Source organism: Camelina sativa, chromosome 18, assembly GCF_030686135.1.
Source record: "Camelina sativa cultivar CO46 ecotype springtype chromosome 18, ASM3068613v1".
NCBI lineage: Eukaryota > Viridiplantae > Streptophyta > Magnoliopsida > Brassicales > Brassicaceae > Camelina > Camelina sativa.
Genome location: NC_141897.1, coordinates 17,871,454 through 17,889,144, shown reverse-complemented (window position 1 = coordinate 17,889,144; position 17,691 = coordinate 17,871,454). Strand labels below are relative to the sequence as shown.

At 37.6% G+C, this 17,691-nt stretch overlaps 3 protein-coding genes and 1 pseudogene across 4 annotated transcripts; 3 read left to right on the top strand and 1 right to left on the bottom strand.

The window, feature by feature from the left end:
- The first annotated feature begins 1,872 nt into the window (after nucleotides 1-1,872).
- Nucleotides 1,873-3,337, top strand: LOC147923028 (uncharacterized; annotated as a pseudogene).
- LOC147923027 (uncharacterized) lies at nucleotides 3,337-4,266 on the top strand. The gene has a single exon (XM_087497876.1). It carries the CDS (start codon nucleotides 3,337-3,339, stop codon nucleotides 4,264-4,266), a length of 930 nt encoding a protein of 309 aa, XP_087354002.1.
- Nucleotides 4,267-9,112: 4,846 nt separating this feature from the next.
- Nucleotides 9,113-14,950, bottom strand: LOC104761686 (peroxisome biogenesis protein 5). The gene is made up of 15 exons (XM_087498009.1): nucleotides 14,436-14,950; nucleotides 14,153-14,281; nucleotides 13,930-14,062; nucleotides 13,353-13,546; nucleotides 12,619-12,870; nucleotides 12,161-12,280; nucleotides 11,658-11,819; nucleotides 11,136-11,317; nucleotides 10,531-10,765; nucleotides 10,337-10,421; nucleotides 10,106-10,215; nucleotides 9,794-10,018; nucleotides 9,647-9,712; nucleotides 9,459-9,553; nucleotides 9,113-9,365 (listed from the first exon to the last, which is right to left on the bottom strand). Exons 1-15 carry the CDS (start codon nucleotides 14,553-14,555, stop codon nucleotides 9,287-9,289), a joined length of 2,187 nt encoding a protein of 728 aa, XP_087354135.1. The 5' UTR covers nucleotides 14,556-14,950; the 3' UTR covers nucleotides 9,113-9,286.
- Nucleotides 14,951-15,132: 182 nt separating this feature from the next.
- LOC104761685 (COP9 signalosome complex subunit 6a) lies at nucleotides 15,133-17,509 on the top strand. Of its 2 annotated transcripts, none has more exons than XM_087500230.1 (9): nucleotides 15,133-15,545; nucleotides 15,698-15,786; nucleotides 15,909-16,002; nucleotides 16,225-16,286; nucleotides 16,372-16,450; nucleotides 16,536-16,670; nucleotides 16,764-16,864; nucleotides 16,954-17,009; nucleotides 17,177-17,509. In XM_087500230.1, exons 1-9 carry the CDS (start codon nucleotides 15,248-15,250, stop codon nucleotides 17,256-17,258), a joined length of 996 nt encoding a protein of 331 aa, XP_087356356.1. In that variant the 5' UTR covers nucleotides 15,133-15,247; the 3' UTR covers nucleotides 17,259-17,509. The 2 variants fall into 2 exon arrangements, with proteins under 2 accessions (XP_087356356.1, XP_010483102.1); XM_010484800.3 differs by having other exon boundaries at nucleotides 15,182-15,545; nucleotides 16,536-16,628.
- The last annotated feature ends 182 nt before the right edge of the window (nucleotides 17,510-17,691 follow it).

Here is a 17,691-nt window from a genome sequence, read left to right as displayed (position 1 = left end):
AGGCCAAGCTTGTTAGCTACTTAGCTTCTGCTACGTCTTATATAAAGATGTATCCTATTATTATTTACACTATGTTTATGGTCCCCTACCTTCTCCTTTCTTCCTAGTTTTAATGAGTGTTACCTCTATGGTCTTATTATATTAGGCCCATAGAGAATCTAATATTCATTCCACGCGTCGGCTCCTCTATACGTTCGAGTATTACTTCCTACGTTAAAAAAAATATTCATATATAGTTGCTACAATGTTTATGATCAAAATCATGTGTACATATCTATTTTATATTTTTGTAAACCTAAACTACTACAGTGAATTTATTTTAAAGGAACTCTTCATCATTTTCTTTTTTAAGTTTTGTTTTTTCACGAATCTACAGTCAAATGTGACTTTTTGCTATGATGTATATTTATCCGTTTCATCCATTAGCATAAGGTGCACCGTCGTCCATAGAAGACATCATCACCTTAAACAGTTTAGGTGAATCCATTTTTTTCCATCAAAACACGTCCATTCAGGTAGACGATAAGGATTCACAACAGATTTATTAAATTTGGCCGAATCTCGAATAGCAGGATTTTCAATTGGGAGATAGTTTTTAGAAACATTTTGGAACGACAACTTTTGTTTTTTAATCTTATATTCTAATTTAATTAAATTTTAATATTTCATCATTTGTAAGATTAGAAAACATTAATCTCCTAGAAAATAAATTTTGAACATTATTGACTTTATTTGTCAACTCAATTATAAATACAACAAAAATATATAGCTATTTCGTAACGGTAAAAGCTTGCACAATGCATTGACTTTACCCTTTAATAACAGAAAACAATGCATTCTCAAACCGAAGTTAACAAGGACATATGTCTAGAGAAACAAACTCCTTTAAACTAATTTTACTATTCATCTTTACAAAAGAAGATGTTATTAAAGGGTAAAGAAGTTTGTTTAAACAAGATGTTACTATCCAGCTGCACTAGATGATCAAATGTCAACTTTAAAAATTGACCAACGAACATATATATATCTTTATATATATGTAGCTCTCAAGAAGGAGGAATTGAAGGGTAATAATGAATAAGGTTTTCTGAGGTTTGGGACGATGACATATCGTTGTGCTATCCCGAGAGACCCCATTTTGGTACAAGCCAATTTGTCGAGGATATGGCAATATATGACATCTCTTTCCACTGAAAAGCCAAGCTTGCTAGCTTCTGCTACGTCTTATATAAAAGTGTATCCAATTATTATTTATACTATATTTAAGGTCCCCTACCTTCTCCGATCCCTTCTTCCTACTTTTGATGATTGTTACTTCTACGGTCTTCCTACTTTCATAAGTCCATAGAGAATTTAATATCCATTCTATGCCTCGGCTTATTCTATTCAAGTCTTACTTCCTATGTTAAAATAAAATTCATAGTTTTAATGAGTGTTATTTACAATGTTTTTTGATAAAGTAGTTGTTACAATGTTGCTGATTATATATATATATATAAAAAAAAAAAAAAAAAAAAAAAAAAAAAAACACGAATGTGGATTTTTTTTTTTGGATATTTTCTATGATCATTCTCTTTTGGGCTTAAGACCTTCTTCTTCACCTAGTGTATTTGATTAGGTTGTAGAGAGAACATTTAGACTGGAAAACACTTTCCCTTTTAGCCACAAGTACCTGTTTATCACATTCTAGTATACTTTTTCGAGAAATCTTTGCTCTTGGTAAAAGTTTTAGAGTGAAAGTTCTTATTTTCTGGGTTTTTTTCGTGAATCTCCAGATCTTGCTGTTTCTTCGGTCAATCCTCTTTATCTGTTCCGAGTATTGATAAGTAGTAGGTATTGAGCGATAGTAAGGAGTCTCTGTCGCTGTTTATCATGTCTTCGGCTATGGATAGGGCGTTAATGGCGATGTCTTTGGAAGAGGAAGAGGATGTTCCGTTTGAGATGCCGGATCTTCCAGAATTTATGTCTGTGGAGAGGAATTCAATTAGTCTCATTGGGAGAACGCTGAACCCGGCTTGCCAACCAATGAAAAACTTAATCAGGGACATGCCATGCAAATGGCAAAAGCCTGGAAGGATGAGGGGAGTGGCGTTATCCAGAGAAAGAATTCAGTTCATCTTCAATTTGGAACATGACCTACTGGAAGTGTTAGCTCAAGGAGCTCACACTTATAATGACTGGTCCTTGGCAGTGGATAGGTGGTATGAACATCCGCCTCCTAACTACCTCCAGTTCATCCCAGTTTGGGTTCAGATTTGGAACCTACCCGTCAATTATTACACTATCAAAGCCATCACTGCCTTGGGAGAACTGTTAGGTGAAGTCAAAGAAGTGGCTTTCGACCCAGATAAACCTCAAGTTCAAGAGTTTGTAAGAGTAAAAGTCCTCTTCGATGTCTCAAGACCTTTGCGCAGATCCAAAGAAGTTAGAATACCTAAAGGCGGGTTGACAACTGTGCGGTTTCAGTATGAATGAATTCAAAAAAGATGCTTTGAGTGCCAAAGATTAACACACGAAAGGGATCAGTGTCCTATCCTTGTGAAACAGAGACAAGATGCAGCAGATGCTCGTAAGCAGGGTACTCTTGTCCCTAAGCTCTCGAAACCGTTGTTCCTGAAAAAATCAGATCCCTTATTTGGTATTCTGAGAGAAGATCAAGTGGGGGTGGATCCTGCAACTGGTCGTCAAAGAATAGCAGCTGAGGTTTTAGATGGTATGAGGTAGTATCTTTTAGTTAATACAAATGAAGATAAAGTCATCAAAGCAGACAAGATAAGGAAATCAGTGGATGAAGTGGAGAAAGATCCCATTGCCAAAAAACGGTTTTGAGAATGGAATCTGCTCCTGTTGTTCACTACGATGTCAATAAGGACAAATGCGTAGTTTTTGGTTTTGATGAAGTCATGCATATTCCTAATGTAACAAAAGTCTTGGAGAACCCGATTTTCACTATTGGAGCAGCTGAAGGTTTGAATGTCAATAGGCCTTGGTTAAGACAATCTCTCAGTCAGGAAGGGAATAAGGATCTAGGGGAGTTTCTGGCTTTATCTCAACCTTTTCAGGATAGAGTTACGGGTTATTGTTCTGGCTTCTTTGAAGCGGGTTCCTCCGGATCTACTCCAAAAAACCTCCTGGTAGGAAAAGAGAACCTTCTCGGCTTAGAAAAGCAAAGGTTAAAGATTCAAAAAATCCGATAAAGAATCAGTTGGTTCAGATTAATCTGGAGAGAGGTGTAAAAGAAAAAAGAAAAGCAGAAGAGGAAGGAACTAGCACTGTTAAACAGTCAAAGCTAAACCCTTTTAAGGTGATCCCAAATGAGGGATCGCCCTATGGTTAATGAGCCTCATCAGTTGTAATTGCCAAGGCTTGGGACGGTCTCAAGACTTGGTCATTCCCCGTCTCAAGGAAATGCGTCAAAAACATTTCCCTGAGATTATGTTTCTGATTGAGACAATGCAGAGTAGAGATAGATTGTTTGATATTCAATGTCTTTTGGGGTATGATAGACTGTTTACAGTAGAGCCGGTTGGGAAATGTGGTGGACTAGCTCTGTTGTGGAAAAATAGTGTACAGTTAGACTTTCTATTTGAGGATAAGAATTTGATCGATGTACAGGTCCAGTTTGGAGCTTCAAACTTCTTCCTCACGTGTGTATATGGTGACCCAGATAGTAGTATGAGAAATGTAGTGTGGGAAAAAATTTCAAGATGGGGAGTGGGAAGAAAAGATAGATGGTGCATGGTAGGAGACTTCAATGCCATTCTACATAATGGAGAAAAGATAGGTGGTCCGAGAAGACCAGATTCCTTTTTCAAATCCTTCTCTGAGATGTTAGAGACTTGTGGGTTGATGGAGTTGACCAGTAGTGGGAATAAATTCACTTGGGCTGGAAGAAGAGGAGAGCATTGGATCCAATGCAGATTAGACAGAGCATTTGGGAATAAAGCTTGGAATGAGGCCTTTCCTGCATCCAACCAGACTTTTATGGATATGAGAGGTTATGATCATAGACCAGTGAAGCTTAGCCTTACGTCATCTCAGGAGTCTTATAGAGTTCAGTTTCGTTTTGACAAAAGATTTCTCAAGAAGGCTGAGGTTAAAGTAGCTATCCGAAAAGCTTGGAATCCGGGTATAGCTCATGGTGGGTTCTCAGTTTCACAAAGACTGAGAGATTGTAGAAAGGCTTTGAGTTCATGGAAAACAAAAACTAACATGAATTCAAAGAACAGAATCCACCAATGTGAAGTAGCTCTAGAAAGAGTCTAGTCGCAAAGATGGCCGAATTTGCAGCAAGTGCATGTGTTACAAAAAGAATTGGCTAAAGCTTACCACAATGAAGAGCTATATTGGAGACAAAAAAGTCGGAAGAAATGGTTAAGGTCGGGAAACAGAAACTCGAAGTATTTCCATGGTGCAGTAAAAGGAAACAGAGCCAGAAAAAGAATTGAACAACTGAGAGATACAAAAGGAGTTATCAAGAAATCTGAAGCAGCTAAAAGGGAAGTCGCATCAGATTATTTTACTAACCTTTTCAAGTCTTCTAACCCTCAGTCGTTTCATCATTGGTTCTCTGGGTTCCCTGCAAAAGTTACAGAGGAGATGAACAATGGTTTGATGGGACAAATCACGGTGGAAGAGATCAGAGAAGCGGTTTTCTCTATTGATTCCACGAGTGCTTTAGTTTCAGACGGTATGACAGCAATGTTCTTCTAGAAGTACTGGGAAATAGTTGGAGCTCAGGTGATAAAAGAAATTCAGGCCTTCTTTGAAGATGGGGTGTTCCCAGTGGATTGGAACTACACCCACCTTTGTCTTCTTCCAAAAATTCAGCAACCTGTTGAAATGAGTGACTTACGTCCAATGAGCCTTTGCTCGGTTCTCTATAAGGTGATATCGAAGATTTTGGTGTCGAGAATGCAACCACTGCTCCCGATTATTGTCTCCACAAATCAGTCAGCCTTTGTAGCAGAGAGACTGATAACCGATAGTATTATGGTAGCTCATGAAGCTATACATAGTCTGAAGTCACACAAGGATATATCCTCTCAGTTTGTAGCAGTCAAAACTGATATGTCTAAAGCATATGAACGTGTAGAGTGGAGTTACATAAGAACATTACTTCGGGCCATGGGTTTTCACATGAGGTGGGTCGAATGGATCATGCTTTGCATTTCGACGGTTACATTCTCGGTCCTTATCAATGACCAACCATATGGTATGATCACTCCACAGTGAGGTTTGAGACAGGGGGATTCTCTATCTCCATTTCTCTTTGTGCTTTGTACGGAAGGCCTTACGTATTTATTGAATCAAGGACAAGAGGAAGGAAAGATTCAAGGAATAAAATTCTCAGAGGATGGTCCTGAAGTCCATCACCTGCTATTTGCGGATGATAGCCTATTCATGTGCAAGGCAAATATGGAGCAAATATCATTCCTTCAAGATGCTTTAGCTAAATATGGTGCGACTACTGGTCAAACCATCAACTTGAACAAGTCGTCAATCACATTTGGCTCAAAAGTAAACTCGGAGGTGAAAACTGAAATCCAAACTTTGATGGGAATCTTTAGAGAAGGAGGAGCAGGGACTTATTTGGGTATGCCTTAAAGTTTTAGTGGCTCAAAGGTTGAACTCTTAAGTTACATAAAGGATAGTTTGAAAACAAAACTCTCTTGTTGGTATTCTAGGTTTCTTTCGCAAGGACGGAAGGAAGTCTTGTTGAAATCGGTTGCCTTAGCCATGCCTATTTTTGTCATGTCGTGATTTAAACTGCCAAAAACGACTTGTGATACCTTAGCCAGTGCAATGACTGACTTTTGGTGGAGTAATGCAGAACACACAAAAGGCATCCACTGGCAAAGTTGGGAAAAACTGTGTTTGTCAAAGGATCAAGGAGGCTTGGGCTTCAGAGATATCCCCTCCTTCAATCAGGCTCTTTTAGCCAAACAAGCTTGGAGGATCCTTCAATATCCGGATTGTATATTTGCTCAGATCATGAAGAGTAGGTATTTTCCTAAAGGTGATTTCTTGAATGCTCCCCTTGGTTCATGTCCTTCATATGCGTGGAGAAGCATCCTCCATGGCCGAGATCTCTTGAGTCAAGGCCTAGTCAAAAACATTGGTAATGGTTAGACCTTCAAAGTTTGGTTAGATGAGTGGATCGAAGATGAGGGAATGAGAGCTCCTTGGAGAATGACGGACACTTTTAATCATGATCTTAGAATCTCTGAGTTGTTTGATTTGGAAAAAAGAGATTGGGATTCAGAGGCACTGGACCACCATTTCTTCCAGCCGATGTCCAGAGAATTAGGCAAATCAAACCAGTCACTGGGGTGGAAGACTTCTATTCGTGGAAATACAATAAAAGTGGTGACTTCTCAGTCAAATCGGCATACTGGCTAGTCTCTCAATCTTGTAATGCTCAAGTGAGGTTGGAAGCGAACCAACAACCTTCTACGAACCCGTTAAAAGTTCAAGTGTGGGCAGTGCAATCTGATCCTAAGATTAAAGTTTTCCTGTGGAAAATTTTGTCTGGTGCCCTACCTGTCTCGTCAGCTTTGAAAAAGAGAGGGATGAATATAGATGATATCTGTCAAATTTGTGGAGTGGAAGGGGAGTCACTTAATCATGTACTCTTCTCTTGCTCTTTTTCTCGACATATTTGGGCTGTATCGGGGATACCATCTCCAGAACAAGGTTTCCATGAGGGTTCGGTTTTCTCTAATGTGCATTACCTGCTGCAAAACCTGAAGAATCATCATTGGCCAGAAATCACAAGGAAAATTTTTCCTTGGATCTTATGGAGGATTTGGAAAAACCGCAACTCAACTTCCTTTGAAGGTAAATCCTTTCTCATGAGGAATTAGTTCAAAAAAGTAAGGATGATTTTGAGGAATGGACAGAGGCTCAGTTAGTGGATAATTCTGAGGAGGAAGCTGAAACGGGTTTAGAAGGAAGGTCACAAAATAGGATTGAAGTAGAAACAATTCAGGGTTCCAAATTGTGGCTTGCTCCACCGGGGAATTGGTTTAAGTGCAACATTGGGGTATCTTGGTCCCGTAGAAACAGTTTAGCGGGTTGTGCCTGGGTTTTAAGAGACCTTAGTGGTTTGGTGGTATTCCATAGTAGGACGACCTTTAGAGGGATCCGAAACAAGATGGAAGCTCACTTCCAAGGACTGATGTGTGCTATTCAGAGTATGAAAAGTCACAGAGTTGAGCAAGTGATTTTTGCGTTGCAGGAGAAATGTTTGATAGATGCGATCAACAGACCTGCAGCTTGGCCTTCTTATAGATATCAATCTACAGAGGTTAGACGTATGCGAAGGTATTTTAAGGATTGGAAATTCTTTTTGGAAAACTTATCTTCCAACAGAGGAGCTATGATGATTACAAATAGTGTCACACAAGAAGGCAGATTGCAATCATATGTTGCAGTGAGTTATCCCTCATGGCTTGAAGGGTTATTTACAGAAGAAAGTCTTGTGACATCTGTTTGAATTTAAGTTTTTGCTAATATGGCTCAAGGAATGGAGCATATTTTTTGTATAGGCATTGTTAGTCTAACAATAGCCTTAATGTAGAAACAACCCAATATGTTTTGGGGTGTGAGGTGAAGATTATGTAAAAAGCATCATTAATCTAATATAATTCCAGTTGACAAAAAAGTGTACAAAAAAAAACACTTAACAAGTACGGTTTCTCTGAAATATTTTGCGGGTTCAAGTGTCATAAATACACAGGCCGGTAAAAGTAAATTTTTGTTCGCGAGTGATTAGAAACCACTATGTCATGAGACTTTATCTAATCATGTATACATTTCTACTTTATATTAAACTAAATGTATATATTTTTACTTTTTTAGAAGAAAAATTCCCTAATTTTTATTTAATCTTAGATTCTAATTTAATAAAAAGAAATCATCATTTGTAAATTCTTTTCATGGTTTGTCTTTTGAAATTTCGATAGAAACTGAATTTGCTGTCTAGAAAATCACTCGAAAACGATATTTTCTCTCCACAAAGTACCATAATTAATTTTTCTTTCCCTCTCGTAAAGAAAGACACTAAAAATAACGAAGTTAAGATCTGAGGATTCTGCATAGTCCATCGTTCTCTTATCTTTTTCCGCTTTTTTCTCAATACCAAAATGTCGGAAAGCCAATGATGTGTCTCTATAACATTAAAAATTATTTTATTTTTTATGATTATATATATTGCTATGCTACATCATCCAAAATATATATTATTTAAAAAACTAATATAGAAAAACGGTATTTTTTATGGTGTTTAATGTTTAATACTGTACGCTCAAAAGTACACTAGTATATAGACCATAGTCTGTACATGGTATCCCTCGTGACATCGTTCTCAATTCTGTTCATAGGATTCATAGGATTCATAGTATGCAACCTATAAAATGAAGTGAAAAGAACGAATAACGATCTCATGAGTAGGGATCTCTCGCAACATACATATCATTCGAATTACCCGTCAGCTATAAAACACAAACATAATTAAGTTAATTAATACAAACGTAATTAACTAATATAGATCGACGTCTTCGCGATTCATGGAAACCAAATATATATACAATTTATCTATGTATATTCTCTTCATTGCCAGCTTTTTACTAATTGATTTAGATGATTAGGTTTTTATACTCTTAGGGTTCGCTATCTCATTCACCACTTTAGAGAAGAAACACACACTCGTCTCTATTAAAACATATGTCACTTATATTATTTGCACGTTTTTGCGGTGTTCATCAGAGTTTTCAGTGCGTGGCAGCTAATTTAGGTCTAATGCATAGCGTTTTAAATATGCAATTAGGTAACCCATACATACTTTAAGACAATCACTAGCGATTAGCGTGCATAGACATCATCATTCCATGATTGAAGACCCGTACAGGTACATCATTTTATGTTCCAACAATTTTGGCTTTGGGACCATATCTTCAGATTAGTGTTGTACTGAAACAGAGCATAAAGTGTCACTTCACGTCTAAATTCTAAAATCAGTGTAATACTAGCGTCTCTCCGGTGAAGAGGAACAAGTTACTACTATACATTATACAATGCATCATGAACGAATCAGTTCCATATTGCAACATTTTACGAGAATAATTTTATTTATTTCAACCCAAGGTTTATATTTTTAAATTTATAGTCTACTTTTACAAAACTAAAAAAATGATGTTACTTAATTGTAAGATTTTCACATCTGGCCACTTCGGTTGTAAACGATCGATCTCAGGGTAGGATTTGAATCAGCTGCCTTGTCTACTCAAAGCGGGAATTCTTTCTGCAAGAGATCGAGGTTCCTCGACTCGCAGGCTTCGATCAGGTCTTGCCTTGAGGCACAACTGCAGAAATTTTTTAACAAAAGAACCAAAATTTCAACTCACTTTGAAACAATTCACACCGGAGAATAATGTTCACGAGTTTTTTATACGTACCTTAACGAGAGCCTCAAGTATTGCCATGCGTTATCAGCTTTAGGATTCATCGCAAGGGCACGGACATAATACGGGATTGATTCTTTGTACATCCCCTGTTACAATTACAAACACAATAGCATCCTCAATCTCAGTACTTTTTAAGTTGTCAAGTATTATCAAACAAGAAACAGAGACCGAACTCAAACCTGATTTGCATAACTGATTCCCATGTTTGCCCATGCACGAACATAATTAGGCTTCAAATCTAGAGCCTGCAAGTACAAAAACACAGTCAGAAAGAAACAGAAAGATGAAACCTAGAGAAGTTTTGGTTCCCGTGCTTAGAGCAGTACCTGTTGATAAGCAGATATGGCATCAGCACTCTGGACACTGTTGGCTTGTGTTGCACCGAGCTTATTCCACAGAGAATAATCGTTTGGTTTTAGTTGTAATGCTGTTTGGAAGGAAGTAATGGCTTTATCAAAATCCCTCGACAGATTGTAGAGCACACCTAACACTATATGCACATCAGCATCCTCAGGATGCATCTGAGAAGCTTCATTGAATAATCTAGCAATCTGTTTACACATAGATAAGCAATTGGAGTTTCAATACAAACCACTGAGTATCAACTGTGGAGTATTTAGAAGAGAAAGAGCACTTACATCAGCATGGTATAGAGAATCAGCTAGCTCTGGAGGCGCAATTGCTCCATATTTTGGGTGATTTCGCAGCCATCCATATAAATATTTCAAAGCAGTTGCTTGCTCCAACTCTGTAATTACAGAGAACAAGATATTAATTACCTATCTAATTCCAAAGAATGTATGCATTCCATATTGAGCAACATGACACAAGACCAAAAAAGCACATATTGCTACATAGGAAGTACTGACCGTTGGTATGACTCACACCAAGCGCAAGAAGCACCTCTAGATTTGTGGGATCGGCCTCCTGTGCACGCATCATTGCAGCTATGGCCTGTGCATCCACAATGATGTTTTTTTGAGAAACGAATTGCGTAATAATAATCTCTTCTTTTTGACAAGTATAGGTGATTAATTGTTAACGTAAAATAAATATGACTAACCTGTTGATCATCATCGTTCTCTGCATGTGTGACCCCAAGTAATCTCCAACCTTCAGCATTCTCAGGGTTTTTCATAACCTCCGCTTCTAGAGCAAGCGCCGCTTCACTCAGAAGTCCTTTTCGAAACAATTCCTGCCCTTCTTTCATGGGTTCAGGGTGACCCACATAAGGATTCATGTCAGAGAAGACGTAGACACCACTGGTTTGTTTTCCAGCACTTTTCTCACTCAGAAACCTAGAGAGCCACAGATTTTGTTAGATGAACTTGAAAGTCGAAGATGCATCTTGGATAAACATTTTCCGACCCCACAGATATAATTTAGGAGTTTATCATAAATAATCTCTTGACCAAACAGGTGAAACACGAATGTTAAATATAAAAACCTGGTATGTAGAAATAACAAAGAACTGCATAGTTGCAAAATGTTCGTCTAAGCAAGCATTAAGGAACCAGAGAGAAATGCAGAGAGGTGAAAGTAAGAAATAAGTTAAAAAAATTCCATCGTGTCTGCACTAACCCACCCCCTCAACGATTACAGAATGGACAAGCAGAACGAAAAAAAAAGAGAACTTATAATAGATCAGTTAGAGAATAATGGACTTACTCATCATAAGCATTTGCCCATGCATCAGCTGAACTATCACCCACGGGCCCTTCAGCAAATTCATCTATCCAGTCATCAACATTCAACTTCGAAAACTCATTAACCCATTGGTCTTCCGCTGATTCTTGCTGTCCTCTCCCGGAAGCAAACTCATCGGCCCACTGTTCTGGTCCACGTGCAAGCTGTAACCCACCAAATTATAAGCTTATTTTAGATGCTTCTTATACAAGAAAAAGAAAAAAAGAGATGATACGTTGCCAATATACTTTCTACCATGGCAGGACTTCATATTATGTAACTATAAGGAATCACTGGAAAATGTGCAAAGAAAGATCTAAACGGAAGCCTTTCCACTATAAAGACGTTACTAATACAAAGTCATCAAAATTACTAAACCTATCATCATGAGCTTCAAAAAGGCAATCAAGACAAAGGCATAGCAATAGATCAATTACATTAGCATGCTAAAGTGGCTAAGTAAGACCCTAAAGTGCACAGATACTTAATTATATAAGTACATACTTTCTCATTTGCGAATTGATCAGCCCAACTTGGTGGCCCCAGATACTGCTGTTCATATTCTGTAGCCCATTCCCCGGGGGCTGACGCTTGCTTGACCTGATTCTCATTAATAATAAGCTCACCGCGGCTCATCTTTGAGACAAATTGAAGGAATCTTGAATTCTGCATTCACCAAACATTTTGCCAAGCTTTTACATAAATCTCAGGAGAACAACCCGCACATGAAGTCAAGAAGAAAAGCATAATACAATTTTGTGATATAATTAAAGAAACCATCAAATTCTAGCACATAAGCCCAACAAAAACATTTTCTATCTGCAGTAAAAGATCTCAGCAATGGCCATAAGTCCATAACTGATTAGAACAGCCCAGAAAAAAAGATATGTCGTCCAACAGTACAATTTACTGCAGCCTGAGCGATTGATAATACTATCAAAGGCTGTTTAGAAATGAAGAAATTCAATTTGAAAGCACATAAATTATTTATGCTCGGCTACGCTGACCTGAAATTTAGGATTCCCATCCTGAGATAGTGTATGCGCAAGCTTACGAGTTTGCTCCATTGCAGCCATATTTTGCATATCCATACTTCTCATTTGGTTTGACATCAATTGAGATTGACCCTTTAAAAAGTTCAAGAAAATAAAAAAAGATGAGGCACCATATATACTCAGAAGAACATGATAAATTATCATAGAACCGAGTTGCTGGCATATAAAATGTGAGTCAAACACTGACGACTAATACAGCACTAAAAATTCACAACAGATTCAGGCTTTCGTCTTTTGAACCCTAGGGACGATCTAAATCAAATCCTACGCTACACCAAAATAAATGCCCTATATTTGTCATGATATTCATTGAAAGCTTATCAAACATATGTTTGGCATGGACAATCAAAGAGAAGTTTTCAAACAACTGAAGGAAATTTTTTCTATCATATAGCTTATGCTAGAAGTACCTGCTCAAACTCAGTGGCCCACCCATTCACACCATGTTGCTTCTCAAAAGACTGGACCCATGAATCAGGACCACCATGATACGTCCCATGTTGGTTAAATTCATCCCCCCAACTGTCAGCAGGATGTAAGTTAGGTTTCACAACAGCTTGAGACTCATTCCAGTAATTATCTAGCTCCTGAAATCTCCCGGGAACATGACCTCTAGCTTGTATACCTTCGTCGATATCTAAAGATGACAATAATGCGTTTACCTTGAAAAACAATGTAGAATAAAATATTCAGCCGAAGAAATGGAGAAGAGAAGAGCAAAGATAATTAAAGGAGAAGAGAAAAATGCTTAGGTCAATAGCAGCATAAAAGGCTTAACCATACTGCATAGCTAGAATGGTCTCAACAAAATCCATACTAGACAGGAAAAATTTACCAAGTAAAACAACAGCAATAAACTAAAGCCCTGAACCACAGATGATTCTGAAATGTGATAGTGTTACATCTGTTGCCATTCCAAAATGTTACATTTTGATGTAAATCTAAGATCAAGGAGGGGCGGACCAAATGTTTATTGTTATTTCACTTGTCTATATAATTGAATAGATCTTCATTTCAACAAAGCGATGGGCATGAATAATTAAAGACCAAAATATGAAGCATATATACTCGACCCTTAAAACCTAAGTTGAATGCATATAACACAATGATGCTGCTACGGAAAACTATCAGATAAACGGAAAACCTGAGAATTGATAAACTCCTCTCCTCTATCGGCAAAAAAATGCCGGGCCATTATGCTACTACGATCACGTATACATTGTTTGTCACTTTGTGACAATCCCAGAATTGGAACAGGTGCTGGACGAAACGGAATACCACCACGGCTACTCTCAACAAATGAATGCAAAAAGTTTGACAAAACTCTCTGTGGAGGTCCTGCAATATACAAGCAATGTGAAAAAAAAAAAAAAAAAATCAAGCAAGCACAAGAGAACGCCTCACTAGACATTTGCTATACATCTAAGACGGAGCTATGAATATTCAACGAGCCATCCGGAAGAAACAGGAGTGTATAGAGAAGAAGTTTCATCAATAATGACCATGCTATATGGCATGTCGATATTCTAAACTACTAATAACAATTTCAGTGTTAACTTTTCTTCCTACAAAATAATGTTGTGTACTTCTCGGTTGAATATGAATGAGTGAAAAACAATATCACCATTTCTTCAACATCAAAACCACAATATCTATCTGCTTTGAATCCGGCATTAAATAAAAAGTGGTAAAGAAAGTCCGAGCGAAGTCAAATCAAAAACCTTCAAATGTAGGCTGAACTGGCTCATACATAGGTCCCATAGGAGGCATAGGTACACCTTGTTGTACCTCATCCCAAGCAGCACCCAGACCATTTTGATCTACAGAGCGGAAGCTACGAAAGAACTCTGCCCCCTAATGATAAAATTGGCAAAACCCACCAGCCGTTACTAAGTCTATTCAGTCACAGTCAGTAAAAAAACAAAACTTTTACACAGCAATAACCTGAGCACCCGGTTGCAGACCAGGTTGATCTAACTCAGAACCAGGAAGTGACCTTATATGTTGATCTTCAGAGTAAAATTGTGGCCCAGGACCTGAACGGTTAGCATTAGGTATCTCCTTGAGCCTTTCCTACACACCAAATCCATCAATCATCAAATCAACATTTTGAATTTCACAGAAAAATATTAAAACCCCACGAAAAAAAAAAAGAGATCTACTGCGAATTCGAGAGAATTGAAATCAGGAGACTTCAAATTCAATACGGTATGATCAGGAAGCTAACCTGAGTTTTGGAAGATGAACCAAGTAGGGCGTTGGTAAGAGCTCCGAGAGGATTAGAAGAAGAAGAAGAACCAGGAACCGCACAGGCGGCTCCGCCGTTAACAAGGTCTCTCATCGCCATGTTTCCAACGCTTTATCTATAACTCCGTCGCAACCACCGTCGTCGAGGGTATTAGTATGGTTTACTCCGACCTCCTGAGTGGATCATCACCTCCCAAAAAATCCCAATCTATATGTTGTCTCGTCTCGTGGCGGTGTTTTTTTTTTGTTTGCTGTGTTTTAGTCAAAAACAAATTATAATTTTATTTGCGTATTTTTATTATTTCTTATATACTTATTATCCACACCACACACATTTTTAGGCTCACCAACACATTTTTGTTTTTTTTTTTCTTATTGTGAAAAAAAATAAAAACACTGTATTTAAAAAAAAAAAAAAGAGAGAATTTTATGTATAATATCTGTATTTTAAACATTTTTTATCTGTATTTTTTTTGAAAACTGAATTTTATCTTCTTATCCAATCGTTACAAACGAAGGTAGAATTTGTTTTTTAGTCTTGTATCACTTTGCAGGACAAGCATCACGTGAGTTGCACGTGTATGCTCGGCCCATAATGCTTATAATTCCCACTTGTATAAGCTCGGCCCATACGGGAAAAACTCAATATCCAATAAGTTGACCCGGTTTAATGTCTCAAGGACCCGAGTTATAGGATCCGAATTCGTATTGGTTTATATTAGATAAAGAACAAAAAAAAAAAAAAAACTTGAAACCAAAAACAAAAAATTCATCGAGAGAGAGAGATCGAAAATGGCACGTTCGTCAACAAGCGGTTTAACCTTCAAGCTGCATCCTTTGGTAATCGTAAACGTATCGGATCACTATACTAGGGTTAAGACTCAGCTCAATCCTCCTGCTTCAGTCTGCGCTAGCGGTCATGGCTCAAACAACGGCGAAGCATTGATCCAGCAGAACCCTAGGGTTTACGGATGTGTGATCGGTGTCCAGAGAGGTCGTACCGTTGAGATCTTCAACAGTTTCGAGCTTTTATATGATCCTTCGACTCAAACCCTTGATAGATCGTTCCTCGAGAAGAAGCAAGAGCTCTGTAAGCTCACTACTTACTCTCCCTCTTTTTTTTTCTTCTCTTAATTATATGCTGCAATTGTAGAATCAAGTGTAGATGAAGAGTTTTATTGGTGTTTTGAGTTTGAATTGTGCTTGATTATTTTGATTTATGTGGTGTTCTTGTTTGATTAGACAAGAAGGTGTTCCCTGACTTTTACATTCTGGGATGGTACTCTACGGGAAGTGATGCTGATGAATCTGATATGCATATCCATAAAGCCGTGAGTCCAATGCTTTCTGTAGTTGTTTTGTTAGATTGAGATTTTGGTCTCACTTTGTACTGAAAAAGGGTGATTTTTTTTTTTTTTTTTTTTTTTTTTTGTCTGCTCTCTCTTGGTGACAGTTGATGGATATCAATGAATCTCCTGTTTATGTCCTTTTAAACCCGGCAATCAATCACGCACAGAAAGATCTTCCAGTCACTATCTATGAAAGTGGTATGTTTCTAATTAATCTTATTTATAACTTGTAGTTACGATTATATAACAGCTCACATTAATGGGTTCTGATATGTTAGCATGTTTGTATAGTTATATCTGTAGTTCAGAGTTTCTACATATCTTACCAAGTCTTCATCTTTATTGACTTCCAAATTTTTAGCATGTATTAGATCAGATTGTTTTTAAGATTTTAACTTTTCTTATTTTTCCATTGATTAGAATTGCATGTCATTGATGGGATTCCGCAGCTAATTTTTGTTCATACAAGCTACACAATCGAGGTCTGTCCTTAGGGTTGATTCTGTGATTAATCAAAGTTATGAATGTGGACATTGACTAAGATATTTGAGATGTTAACCCAAACAGACTGTTGAAGCTGAACGGATATCGGTTGATCATGTTGCACATCTCAAACCATCTGATGGAGGCTCAGCAGCAACCCAGTGTGAGAGCCTTATTATGTCCCTCATACTCATCATAATCCTCTTCATAAGTTGCACTAAAATTTAATAAATGACATTGGTATGCAGTGGCTGCTCATCTTACTGGGATACACAGTGCTATCAAGATGCTTAATAGCAGAATCAGAGTGCTCTACCAATTTCTTGCTGCAATGCAGAAAAGTATCTTCTATTCTTTCCTGAGTTCCCATTCTCATCAGCGTGGTATTGTGTCACCAGTCCAGAAATCTAGTAGAAGATAGTGTAGGTTAGTGCTTTAGGTGCCAAGGATAATGACTCGTGGGATCTTATGTCTAGGTGATATTCCTTGTGACAACTCACTTCTGAGACAAGTATCTAGCCTGCTAAGAAGATTGCCTGCCATGGAATCAGAGAGGTTTCAAGATAATTTCTTAATGGTGAGTTAGTTAGATATGCATTTGATTCATTTTATTGTAGCTTGTTGTCTTAAATGTCTCTCAACTTATGCTGTCCTTTTCTTTTGCAGGAATACAACGACAAATTACTAATAACTTACTTAGCAATGATTACAAATTGTTGCAGGTTTGTACCTTATGCAACATCATATTTAAAGTATTTGAGAGCACATTAATAGGCAGGCCAATTTCTTTTAAAAAGTGCAATCTTTCTAGGCCTTATGTTCTATTATCCATAGGAACTGTGTAAGATATAAGTGTTCATCTGAATGGTTATTCTGTTTCAATCTGCAGCACAATGAACGAGATGGTAGACAAATTCAACACAGCATATGACAGAAACACTCGACGAGGTGGAAGAACTGCATTCATGTAAAACCATTCTTTCCAGCGATTCTAGATTCTAAAAGATCTTCTCTTGGTTTCTGAAACCATTTTTGACATTGCCTCTGGGAGAATCTGTAACTCAAGACGGCATAACAAAGTTTCAGATGCCAAACGAGGAGGCGAAAGACTTATCGTCTTCATTGTTTTAATATCTATAAGAAACATCTGCTTCTCTGTGAACAAGTTTGATGTTTAACGAGTTTCTATTGTTAGTAGAGAAAGATTTTTAAGGTTCGATTCTTTCAGTCTCTTGTCACATCCATTAGCTTTTGGAGTTCAGTTTCTGTCCTTCTGTTGCATGCATATACGCGTGTGTGCACGTGCTTAACATAGCTCTTTAAAAGGAAAGATAACCACATAAATGTCAAGAGTATCTGTTGGGAAAGTATCATTATGGGAATTTGCATATTTGATTTGTCTTA